The following is a 12,221-nucleotide window of genomic DNA, read 5'->3' on the forward strand; positions in this document are numbered from 1 at the left end:
GTAGGTCAAGCACAGAGATATCTTAAATAGCTTTAGGCAGTGTAAGTACAATAAAATAAGCTGTTCCTTGACTGCAGTAGGGCATGGTAAGTCATAATCATGGTCTTCTCAGATATATACTGATGCATAGATTTTTATATATTTGCAGTCAATGGCCACTACTAAGAACAGGCAGAACAACTAAAACCACTGTTGTTACCAAAAGGCATGTCAAATAATACTGATAGATGTCATAGGCAGACTCAGCACACTGGAACGTCCCAGAATCTAATGTACACTCGGTGTTCAAATGGATCAAAGGGTAAATTTCTTCAGGAAACTCGAAGTGATGAAAAGACTCTATATGTGTCTTAAACCTAATTAACTCATTTTTCATGCAATATCTAAACTCAAAATCCTGAGCCCATTGCAAATATTCATTCGCTGACTGAAAATGTCGCACTGAATAATTCTAAAGAGGAACTTCATGCAAATCGGACGCGTGCTTAAAGCCCCTGGTGAGCCTGTCACTTTGCTGAGCCACAAGTGTCTCCCCTGGGGAGCCCATTGCTGATGGACAGCACAGCAGAAAAGCTACCGAGGGTGATGATACAAGCATGCTAGGTGGATGTCTCAAGGTGCTTTAGCACAGTCCTGCTTCCTCACAGCAGCCTGTGGGCTGAGACGAAAGGCCAGCAAGGCAGGAAAGAAAGGCAGTATGTGCTTAGACCCTCTCGGCTCATCTCTGCCACTTAGAAACCTTGTCACTTTGGGAAAGTTCTATGCTTCCAAGAGTGTCCAACCTTTTGACATTGCAGTGTTGTGATCTACCATGTTCAGGCGGGAGAACACACAATCTAGCTTTTCAAAATTAAAAAAAAAAAAAAAGCATTGTATTGCAATCTTCTAGCAGTTATAGCAGGTTAGAAACACTGGGGGTCAGGAGGGTGTGTTAAGACTAATGTCCCATGTCACAGTCATAGCTTTCAAACATATCCCAGGAGACAAAGCATTGCAGCTTACTGAGGACAGAGACGGAGGACAGCTAAGTAATTTGCTTCTTCTCCAAAAGACACTAACATTTATTACCTGATTATATATAGAACTTTGTTGGCAGCACAGTAAAATAATTACTAGAAATTAATGAGTATACTAACAGCTGAGTTGGGATGGAAAAATATAGGGAGACAGATGGTCCAACTAAATATTTAAGGGAGAGAGAAATAGCTACGAACTTTTTGACTGAATGCTGGAATAAAACAAACAGGGAATGGGCAGTGATGCTTAGAGCAGATATTTAAAGGAAACATGCATATAATAAGCAGAGAATACCCTGTGGAAGTAAGAATCTAAGAACAAGGGCTGAAAAGTCAACTTTTTAAAAGCTGAAGATAATCAGTAGGTGGGGTGAAACTCATCTATAAAACGCTTTCGGAGTTAAATTTTCCTTTCGTAAAGACTGATGATGTTAATACCTAACAGCCATTAACAACAATATCCCATAAAACCTTCCTAACACTGTTACCATCAGGGTATTGCTTTGGAGAAAGCACAGTTTTCAGCAAGGATTTACCTCTCAACCACTGTTCCTACGAAAGCAGAGTTTATTTGGAACTACGGTTCTTTAGTAAATGTTAGCACTAAACAAAGGACAGAACCTCTCTCCCCTCACACTTACCTTCCCGTCTGTTTAAAAAAGTGTTCTTCAAATTCTCGCAGGGCTTTCCGTAGCCTCTTCTTGTCAGCCCGAGTTTCTCGGAGATGGTCGAGAAGGACGGGCCTGGATCGGGTGAAACACATTTGCTATTATTAAGTGCTGGCCTGAATTAATGATCATGCCTGCCTTATATCAGGCTAGCACACGGGCCCGTTATCACGGAAGAGTGATTATAGGAGGAAATTCCAAGTAAATTGGTAATGTGTGCCTCAGTGTTGGAATGGCCCACAAGCCTAGTATTCCCTAACATTAACAGTGTCACGGGCAAAGGGTGGTGTACTGCGTCTGCTGTCTGGAATGGTGATGGTTATGGGGCTATTACAAGATGATAGATGGAAATAGGCCTCTAAGGAATACACACAAGTGTTTGTTGACAAAGAGGAAAAAGTACTATGTCCTTGGAGTGTGGGGAGAAGGACAAAGCCCTTGAGAATGAAACTGAACCACCGCCATCTACTTCAGTAGAATTTATCTACCATGCTTCCAGAGACTGAATAATGAAGTTATCTACAGACATTTTTCTATAAGCCAAGTCTATCGATTTCAGAAATGCCCCTACTTACCCAAGTTGAGGAATGACTTTTTTTTTTAACAGCAACAATCCAAAGGTTGGGGAGAATGGGTGAAGGAACAAAAGATATATTCTGTTCTTCCAGCAAGCTAAATATTACATAATATCCCTGGTTTTGCCACATCTCCATGTGGGATACACCCTAAGCAGACTATAGAATGCATGTTAAAGATGACCTCACCATGTGGGTTGTCACGGGCAAAACCCCAAGGCCCACATAACCAAGAAGTTTACCAACCACTGAGTAAATAGTAGTGAAAGTCCAGAGAGTTCTTAACTGAGGAGTCATTAGGAGATAAAGCCCCACTCATTGACCCACTCATCATCAACTGGTGACCTGGTTACCTATCTGGAACACTACGCCACCATCTGTATGAACTGAAGGAAGAACAGAAAGAAAGGCTCTGGCCATTGTTGACCCAGTAAGGATCTTAAACTCCTTTGGGTTCAACATATCAAAGACCAACTCTCCTTTGAGTTTGCTCAGAGTTGCAAGGGTTACTAGTACCAGAACACAACTGAAAAGTCGGATCACAGAAAACTGCACATCAATTCTTCTGACATGCATAGGATTTTCCTTGGGGCTCTTCCCAGCTTTGCCGTCTATATTTCCCAGTTAAGAAGCCAACTGGATGGTACATTTTTAGGTCTGTTCTCTGCTGGAGAGCACCTTTTAGGCTCGGAACAGATGTTGGAGTTTTACCATACAGGTAAGGTGCCCAGCCCAGGGGACTTGAGAGCCCACACGCAGGTGCTCACTCACATGGTGGCCTCATGAAGGTTGGACATGGAGAGAGCTGGCTGCTTCCCTTCTTTCTTTTCATCTGGAAGCAGGGTCCTCACAGGCTCCGCCTCCGAGTAGATGAGGTGATCACCGACAGGTAGGCGGGACACTGGATCTGGTAAAGAAGGTGGTTGGCTTCCCTGTGGACAGTCTTCATCAGAGTCCTCTTCCTCCTGCTTGTCACGAGCAAAGCCAAATAGTCACAGAGTGCTACATGTCCCTTGAGCATGCAAGAGGACGTGCAAGATCCTTAAGGCCAGTACACACCCAGCAAACACGGCTACTAAGAACCTGATTGGTAACTACAAAGAGCCCCGTCTCAGCTCCATTTAGGGAAGTAAATGAGAAAAGAGGCGTCCTCGCTGGGCTACATTGCTTCCCAAGTTTACATATATTCACTGGACCAAGGAAGATAGGCGTTTGGGACCCTATACTGTTTAAGGTATAAGACCCGAGCTTATACTGTTGAACCAAGTAGGTCTTCCCCTCCCCCAGCCCTTCTGAGCTCCAAGTTCACAGTGGTGGCACAAATGAGGACAAAGTGTCCTACAGACACCTTATTCAGAAATTACAGCACTCAGACCCACAGCGGGCCACAGTCAGCACAGAGGATGTGTAAGTGACAATTTCAGAAGAGCCCTTAGAAGGCCAAAGAAGCAGCAGTTATTCCTTAACCTTTCTAGTACTTATGACAGCCAAAGAGTTTTCTTCAAACTTGAAAGGCATATTGCCCTTTAAACTAGTCTTCTTCCTCAAAGGGAATATTTTAGACAAAATGTTATCATTCTAACATTCTTTAAAACAGGATCATAAATGTAATTATATAAGCATATGTATATAATATATAATCATAAAAATACTCAAGTAGATTTAAATTCATAGTTGTTAATATTTGCTGCTTTTTACACTGATACCTTGAGTGGCTATTTTGAAATCAATGGAGCAGGAGGTATGGTGCTCTCCTAGTTTTGTCTGCCTATGAATTTAAGAAGATAGCCTACCTCGGTTTCAGTATTTGTTATTGAGATAAAATTTCTTTACATCTAGTATAGTATGATCAGATGGAACCAAAACAATGTTTCAATATTTCAAATCATGCATTAACCATTTTATTAACTACCAGTGAACAGAGAGATTCTGTCTTGTCTAGCTGTGTTAAAAATTAAGACAATGCCACAGTGAGAGCCATTGTATCTTGTCCTTGCCCAAAAGGAGGGTTAAAAAAAAAGTCAAATATTAAGAGTGGCCCCAGTTATATCAGTTTGGTATGTTCTGTCTCACAGCAGCTTCTGGTAGCCATCATTGTTAAGCACTGGGGTGGGGAGGACCTCGGTGACTGGTGGGATCATAGTGTACACATCTAGGAAGGCCTCTTGTTAACATTCATGGTGCGGTCTGTGACAGGGCACTACATTACATCCATTTGAGGCGCTCTTCAACGTTTGCAGTTAGCACCGCCATCTTTACTTACAATTGTTGGGATGAGGGATGGTGTCGACAGGATTTGCTTGATACCTCTGCATCGGTCATAAAGAGGCTTTATGAGGTTCTTGTCTTGCTTAGTTACCTGAAAAACATAAAATCCGTTCTAGGGGTTTTTTTTCCTCAGACCATATTCTCCCTGCACTCACCACCTGTTGAGGATCCACACAAAGCTTGACAGCAGTGTGGACAGAGCCATAGTCCATTCCCTAAGGCTATATCTTAGCAGGCCACACAACAAGGGGTCGTTTTGAAGCCTCAGAGATGATAACTCTTTAAGGCAGCAATGATTAATAGAAAGGAGGTCAAAAGATGATGTCTGGCACACATCATTTTTTCCTAGGAAAAAACTCCCATAAAGCATTGGGGCAAGTATGGAAACTGGTCCCTAAGGCTTTGAGGACTAGTCTGCAAAACATGAGTATTGTTAAGCCTCTAATTTATTCTAAGTGACCAATCAAGACCTATCACTTTTTCTTTATCACACTATGTTGTTTGGGCTTTGGTGATTACATTCACAAACGAACTCTGTACAGACCTCCACTATTACACACACAGAATGCACACTGCCTGATGAGTTCATTCTCATATAAACTTTAGTTCTTTGGGATAAAACATTTGGCTTTTTGAATCCTCAATTTCCTGCCCACACTCCAAAGGGGCAGAGTTCCTTCCGGGCTATTCTAAAGATAAACGGGCATTTCAACTGACTCGCTAAAGTTCCAACTGAAACACTTCCCAACCTCTTAGTGTACTGATGTGTTCTGTGCCTGTCTGCTGCATGACGCATCCTTACGCACTACTGTAGCAGGTCAGGTTTCACATAAAAATTCAATGTCTCTCTTGTCTGCTTAGCCACTTAACTATCCAAAGTGGCCAAGCCCCTCTTTTTCCTTGCCCTCCCCCACATCCCCTTCCCACATCTACATGCTGGCCCATGCACTAATTTACTATATACTCATTACACACAGCCTTCTCTCCATTCTCAACCAATGGTTGATACTCATCAGGGCAAAGTATGGGAGGAAACAAGTCACCATGTTGTCTTTTATGGACGTACCTACCACAGAATGCAGAATAGCTCTCTGCCTTCCAGATCTCCCAGAGGCTTGAGACAAAAGAAAATAGCTCCCCTATGACACCTATGATGTTGCGTACCCATCGCAGCTACAAGCCCTACTGGTCCATGCTGATCTCCCTTTTCCACGAACCTTTCTACTTCTGTATCTGAACCTGAACTTTTCAGCTTCAGTCTTACCTGCTGAACCCAAATACAAGTTCACTGAGGCCAGAGAGGCCACCACATTATTCAACTTTGCACCACTATCTACCACATCCCTGTCCTGAGTATTAAGATGCTCATAGGTAAAAAGAATCTAATTTTTAATAATCTCTCTCTCTCTCTTTCTCTCTCTCTCTATATATATATACATATATATATATATATATGTATGTATGTATATGACCTTGAACTCAAAAGAGATCTACCTACCTCTGCCTCCTGAGTGCTGGCATTAAAGGCCACCATCACCTGGCTATTGGTCTTCTTTTGTGAACATATACATACACACCCTAGATGGTAACCTAAGACTCATTTGTGTTTTCAGGAGAAAGAGAATTTGCCTTAGAAGCTTTTTGGTTCATAAGCTTAAGAGCCTTTAATTTTCTAACCAAATTCACCCTTTAAACATTTAGATCTTCTTAACATCTTTCACACACACACACACACACACACACACACACAGCCAATATGTACTCCATAGGATTTTAATACATTCTAAGAGGGAAAATATAGATATGAGATCAGAAAACATTAAAATAGTTTTTCTTTTTAGTACCTCACTGGGACTTATATTCTATAGAAAGCAAAACAACGTACTTAGAACATTGGTCCCTTTTGAAATTTGACTGTGATTTTTCTACCTAGTCTATTCCCCACACCCCAGATTCTAGGAGAATCTGAAAGGGGGGGGATCAGTATATCTGCTGCAAGATTATGTCTTCTATATAGGACCAGGAAGCTGCACCCATGTCCTCTCAACTACTATGGCTGCCTAAACAAGACCTGCACAATGGAGACACTAGTTGATACGCCAATGTGGACGGGGAAAATCTTACACGGCTCTACCCCTGGACAGAGCTACAGGAAGCTAACAAATATTGAGAGGGGGAAGAATTAGTCTTTCCCAGGGATGATTCCCTAAATGGCCAAAAGGTCAGCTCTAACAACTTGCATATAAGCAATACTAAATGGGTTTGGCACATTGTAGTTATATATTTGTGTGTGCATGTGTGTGTGTGTGTGTGTGTGCTGCATATGTGCGCATGCACATGTAAGAGAAAGAGAGGCCACGAGCTTTAGAGGGAGCAGGACAAGGTCAAGGACAGCAAGGGGCGAGCTGGGAATGAGGTAAATAATGTAATGAAAATGCCTTTTAATTAAAAAGAAAAAAATTAAAAATAATGCAAAGAAGCTTTAAAAAGCAACAAAAATAAATAAATAAATAATAAAAATGAAAACGAGCAGACTGCTTTCAAAGTGATCTTCCAGACACTAGATGAAGACAGAAACACATACAACACACGCAAGGCCTCTCTGTGCTAATGATTTTACTCCTGGGATTACTACTGATTAATCTCCAAATAGAAACATGCATGTAAAGCCAGCCCACACGTGGGCCTCAGACACAAAGAAATACTGACAGGCCTTGAGTCCGAAAACGAAAATAATAGTTTCCTATCCCTTCCTATGCAGAGGAGGAAAGTGTCGGTTTTTACCTATCTCCCTGAGCAAAAGCACATTAGTGGGTATGAGTGGCGGAATGGGTGTATTTAAAAGTTCCCGTGCTGTCCTGAGAAAGAGGCTGTGACTAGAGTTCCACGGGGGTAAGGAAAACAAACACATGGGTAAATCTGCTGAGCCCCCGCAGCCTTCTGTCCGGAGTAACCTCCTGCGCAGCGCCAGAAAGAAAACATCTGGGCTGGCCACGTTGTTGCAATTTGGATGCAAAGCCCAGCCTAAGAAGGTGAGCCGCACGGGAAGCAAAGAATTCTTAGCATGGCAGAGTAAGCAAGCTGCCATCGGATGTTACCCGGTTACGTTTTCTTAGAGTTCTCTGTTGCTTAACCTCACCTTCCGTTTACTCCTGCTTCTTCAACAGAAGAGGATGATGACCTTTGGGGTTTATCTGTGCATACTGACCTGGAAAATGACACTTACCACCCTGGATAGCCCTCGCAGGCTATTTTAGGTGGATAGTGGTAGCTATTAGTGAACCATACCTTACTGAGTATGATTCAATTAAAAAAAAAAGTCAAAAGATAACATTTTTGTAGTGTAGATAGCCAGCAATATACAGGAGCAGAAACAGGAAGTAGATTTTTTTGATTATCTCTTTTAAAAAAATCCCTGAGCAGGAGAGATGGCTCAGCAGTTAAGAGCAATGACTGCTCTTCCGAAGGTCCCGAGTTCAAATCCCAGCAATCACATGGTGCCTCACAGCCATCTGTAATGAAATCTGACGCCCTCTTCTAGAGTGTCTGAAGACAGCTACAGTGTACATATAATAAATATTTTTTAAGATATCCCTAAATATGGTGGGGGGAAGGGCTGAGTCACACTATCTGAATTAACAAGGCTGTGCTGTAAGGCAGTGATTTTCAACCTTCCTAATGCTAAGCCCCTTTGATACAGGTCCTCATGTTGTATTGACCCCTCCCAACCATAAAATTATTTCATTGCTACTTCGTAACTATAATTTTGCCACTGCCATAAGTCAATGTAAATAAATATCTGATATGCAGGATACCTGATATGTAACCCCAAAGGGGTCGCGACCCCCAGGTTGAGAACTGCTGCCGAAGGCTTTACTAACTTCAATATGAGCTTGGACTAAACATCAACACAAGAAGTTCCCGAAAAGTGTGGGGGCAGATAAATAAATAAATAAATCACCATGGCCATTTTTAATTTGATTTAGGTGTCAAATGGCAAGAAGGTCAAATGAAAGTCATCTATCTACCCAAGCTTTAAGAAACTGGACTTCATGGGATGAACTGGCAGCCTGTTACAGAGGCAGGGAACAGGCTAGATGTTATGTTTCCTTGAGTTCTGCCGTGGCCTCTGACCTCACTCTGGATACCCACCCTATCTATGACTCCCTAAGGGTCCATGTTACACTTCTCTGGAGCAGTACTGAAATGTGCTACCAAAGCCTGCACATCCCACGGCAGACGGCCCCTACCTAAAAGACCCAGCTCTGCTCTTACGCTCCCAGGGCTACTTGAAGTCCTATTCTGACACTCATAAAGCCACTCAAGAACTACTTTGTTGGAAATAAGAATTTCTGCCATTTGGACAAGGGTGATTTCTAAGTATTCAGCTTCTTGTCTGGAGAGTCATTTCACTCCGTTGTCACAGAAGGCCAACCGACCGACCCTGCTTGCCCAGGACCACTGGGGGTTTCCAGTGCTCAAACAATGAAAGCCCCGTGCAAAACTAGGAGGGTTGGTTACCCAGATCCTCAAAGCTCTTAAATTTGATGCACCCCAGCATATGTCATTTAACATTTTCATCTCTATTCCCAATCTGCCACTCCCCACAGTTCTGGTAGGTCAGTAAGTGGACTGGTCTCCATGGATCCTACCCCATCTTTCTTCCCTGTAAGGCACGGGTTCTCAGCCTGTGGGTCACAACCCCCTTGAGAGTTTATATATCAGATGCATATATGGTATTTACAGTATGATTTGTCACAGTAGCAAGATTACAGTTTGGAAGCAGCAATGAAAATAGTGTTATGGTTGGGGGTCACCACAACATGAGGAACTGCATTAAAGGGATACAGCATTAGAAAGGTTGAGAACCACCACTGGTGTCAATCTTCAATGTGTTCTTTTGTTCCAACTAAAATATGTTTTGAGTATGCTGTCTTTCTGCCGATGTCACTATTCTGACCAAGCCACCCGTCCCGTCTTGGGTGATTTATTCACAGAGTAATGAGATCTTTGAAACGGTAATCATCTTGCACTGGCTTTCTATTCCCTCTTGGCCACCCCTCAACTCCAGTTCACAGCCCAAGAGGGCCAGCGTCATCCCACTGGCCACAGTTGTTGCAATTGCATCTCATGCGGTCCCATATCTCAGCCCCCATCCCTGAGATTCTTGTGTATACAAAAAGCTCCTACTTCTTCACAGCCTTAGTACTAGGGAGTTCTATCTAGAATGTTCTTTGCTGCTCTCTTGGCTGGCCCGCTTTGATTAAATGTCAACTGTCTTGGTCCTTCTCATAACCCTATTCAAGAAAGACTGTTCTTAGTGTCTTCTGACGTGTGTCTCCTTTGTTCCTTGCACAGTGCTTACCAAAGTCCTTGTCTATTTAAACCACTTCTTACACCCCACCTCAGCAAGCAGAAAGGCAGTCCAGGACAGCAGTCCTGACATGACTTCTCTGTCTTGATTTATCTGAACTCACACGACAAGCATTTGAATCCTTTCAGAAGTGTGTAACTGTCAATCAACAGCCATTATGGTTTGGATGTGAAGTGCCCCTCCAAAAATCTCATGTGTTGTGTCCTTGTTCCCCAGCTGGTGGCTCTATTGGGAGGGGAGCAAGGCTACTGACGTCACCCATGGATGAACCCACTGACTGATTAAGAGCTGAGGAGACTCCTTGGGAGTTGACGCCTAGTCAGAGGATGTAGCTCGATCAATCATCAGGACATTAATACTAAGATGTTCATACACATATGGACAAGAAAGTCCCTTGGAAATCCTAATGAATGGGAAATTCAAGATGTACCTCCATGGACACATGAACACAGACGTTATCCGTTGGCCATCCTTAAAGTCTAGAATGTTGGGGTGGGGGGGGGATAGGCTAGTCATGTGTAAAAAAGCAACATACCAGCCTGTGAGCAAACCGTTGCTGATCTCCCTTTATTATTCAGGTCACACTGTTTCTTTCTCAAATATAAAGGATGAAAATAAGATGGTGGCGACTGTGGTCCCGTGTGTCACATGCAGTACGCAGGACCCGGGAAAAAACCAAAGTAGGACAGATGGGTCTTCTGAGACCTAGCATGGGATCCTGCCTCAGTAAGACTGGATCACGAATGGCAGAACAGGAAAAGCGATCACACTTCTCCACGGGACTTCATTCCAGAGTTGAATGTCGCTCATGTGTCCGTCCCCTCAAGCACACACAACACCTATTATGTATACACACTGTGATGCTCTGAACGGGAAACAGTCTCTCTGTGCGAGCAGCGCAGTGGGGTGGGGTGGAAGGTGATGGAAGGTATCTAAGAGGCGATGAGGTGACGCCTGCTCTTACACAGGACGCAAAAGGTCAACCACATCAGCCTCAGCTTTGATACGGGAGGGACCTCAAGAAAGCTGCCCTGGCCTTAGCCGACGGAAAGCATCATGAGAAGGGATTACCCAGGTAAGCGCTGCTTTTCTTTATAAAATATAATCTTTTTTTGCTAAGCCCCAGGCTTATGTATCCTAATACCTCACTGACAGTACTATCCAGCGGTGTCAGATTTCAAAACTCCTATCTATAGCTGAAATCTCTGATCCCGACCTATGGCTCCCGAAAAACCACAGCTCTGTTCTTAGGGCCCAAACTTCTTACTGCCTCTCCTCACTTTATCACGCTTCTCCCGGTGGGGAAAGGGCCTACCTCGGAGCTTTACTGATCATATGCTTATTCCCCAGACTTGGGTTTATTTACTAACTTGGTGGAGCAGAGACTGTATCCTCCCACCCCTATCATCATCCACCAACACACCCTTCCTCTGGAAGTGGCACGCCCTAGAGTCACATAGCAGCACTCCCAGGTCACAGCCATGAACCCACCAGGGAACTGAGCAGGTCGAAGTGCTGGAGGCCACCTCCAGTCTCCTATAGATATGACTCTGGTGGTCAAGTGCTCTGACAGGTGACTGAAATCACATCCCTGGCACCCCATGCTGAGGTGGTGAGGTACCTTCACGTCATCCTGGGGAGGGATCTCCAGCATCACAGCGTCTGCAGTCTCCTCGCCAGAGGAGCCTGGTTCGGGACCCACCGCTTCCGACTTGCCGTTTTCTCTGGGGACTGGAGGCTGCTTGCAGGACAGGTTCCTCCGAGGGCTCTTGGGAGTACTCCCTTGCTCTTCCGACAGCTTCAGCTTTAGTTCTAAGAGAAATGCCTTGAGTTACCGTGAGCAGCGAAGGCCCAAATTAAAACAGAGCTGTTTCTCAGGAATTCCCTAGGTATGAGCAATGCTAGTAATGTGAGCCCTAAACATGACCATCCTTAACCATGACCAATACCATAAGCACTCAACCAGCCAAGAGACAGAGCCCTAGAGATGGGCTCTCCTGGGGAGAACTCCAGAAGACAAGAATTCGGATTTAGATTGCAACAGACTTCTAGAGGAAGACCTGCTCTTCCCTGCCCCCAGGCTTCTACTGTTGCCTCCTGCAGTGCTTGAAATTCTCTGTGGAGCAGTTTGTTGGCGTGCATATAGTATATAGTACAAACTGTGTATAAAGGAAGGAAGGCCTCTGGAAATATGGGGGCTGGTGTATCACATATGAAAACTGAGGGACTGGAAGAGATGGGGAGGGGCTCACACACTTGACACACTTCGAATTTTTATCTAATGTTCTTTCCCCTCAAAGGTTTAACTCTGTGTGTTTGT

The 12,221-nt window shown here is 43.8% G+C and overlaps 1 protein-coding gene across 3 annotated transcripts in view; it reads right to left on the minus strand.

Moving 5' to 3' along the window:
* Positions 1-12,221, minus strand: part of Fam13c (family with sequence similarity 13 member C) — a 113,445-nt gene that overhangs the window by 2,471 nt on the left and 98,753 nt on the right. For 2 of the 3 annotated variants that reach the window (XM_052164161.1, XM_052164159.1), the window contains 4 exons: positions 11,523-11,713; positions 4,523-4,618; positions 3,031-3,227; positions 1,658-1,759 (listed from right to left, as the gene is read on the minus strand). In XM_052164161.1, the coding sequence (XP_052020121.1) occupies positions 1,658-1,759; positions 3,031-3,227; positions 4,523-4,618; positions 11,523-11,713 (586 nt within the window). The remainder of the gene's footprint in view (positions 1-1,657; positions 1,760-3,030; positions 3,228-4,522; positions 4,619-11,522; positions 11,714-12,221) is intronic. The other variant, XM_052164160.1, reaches the window with a different exon arrangement.

Source organism: Apodemus sylvaticus, chromosome 19 (genome assembly GCF_947179515.1).
Source record: "Apodemus sylvaticus chromosome 19, mApoSyl1.1, whole genome shotgun sequence".
In the NCBI taxonomy this organism is placed as follows: domain Eukaryota; kingdom Metazoa; phylum Chordata; class Mammalia; order Rodentia; family Muridae; genus Apodemus; species Apodemus sylvaticus.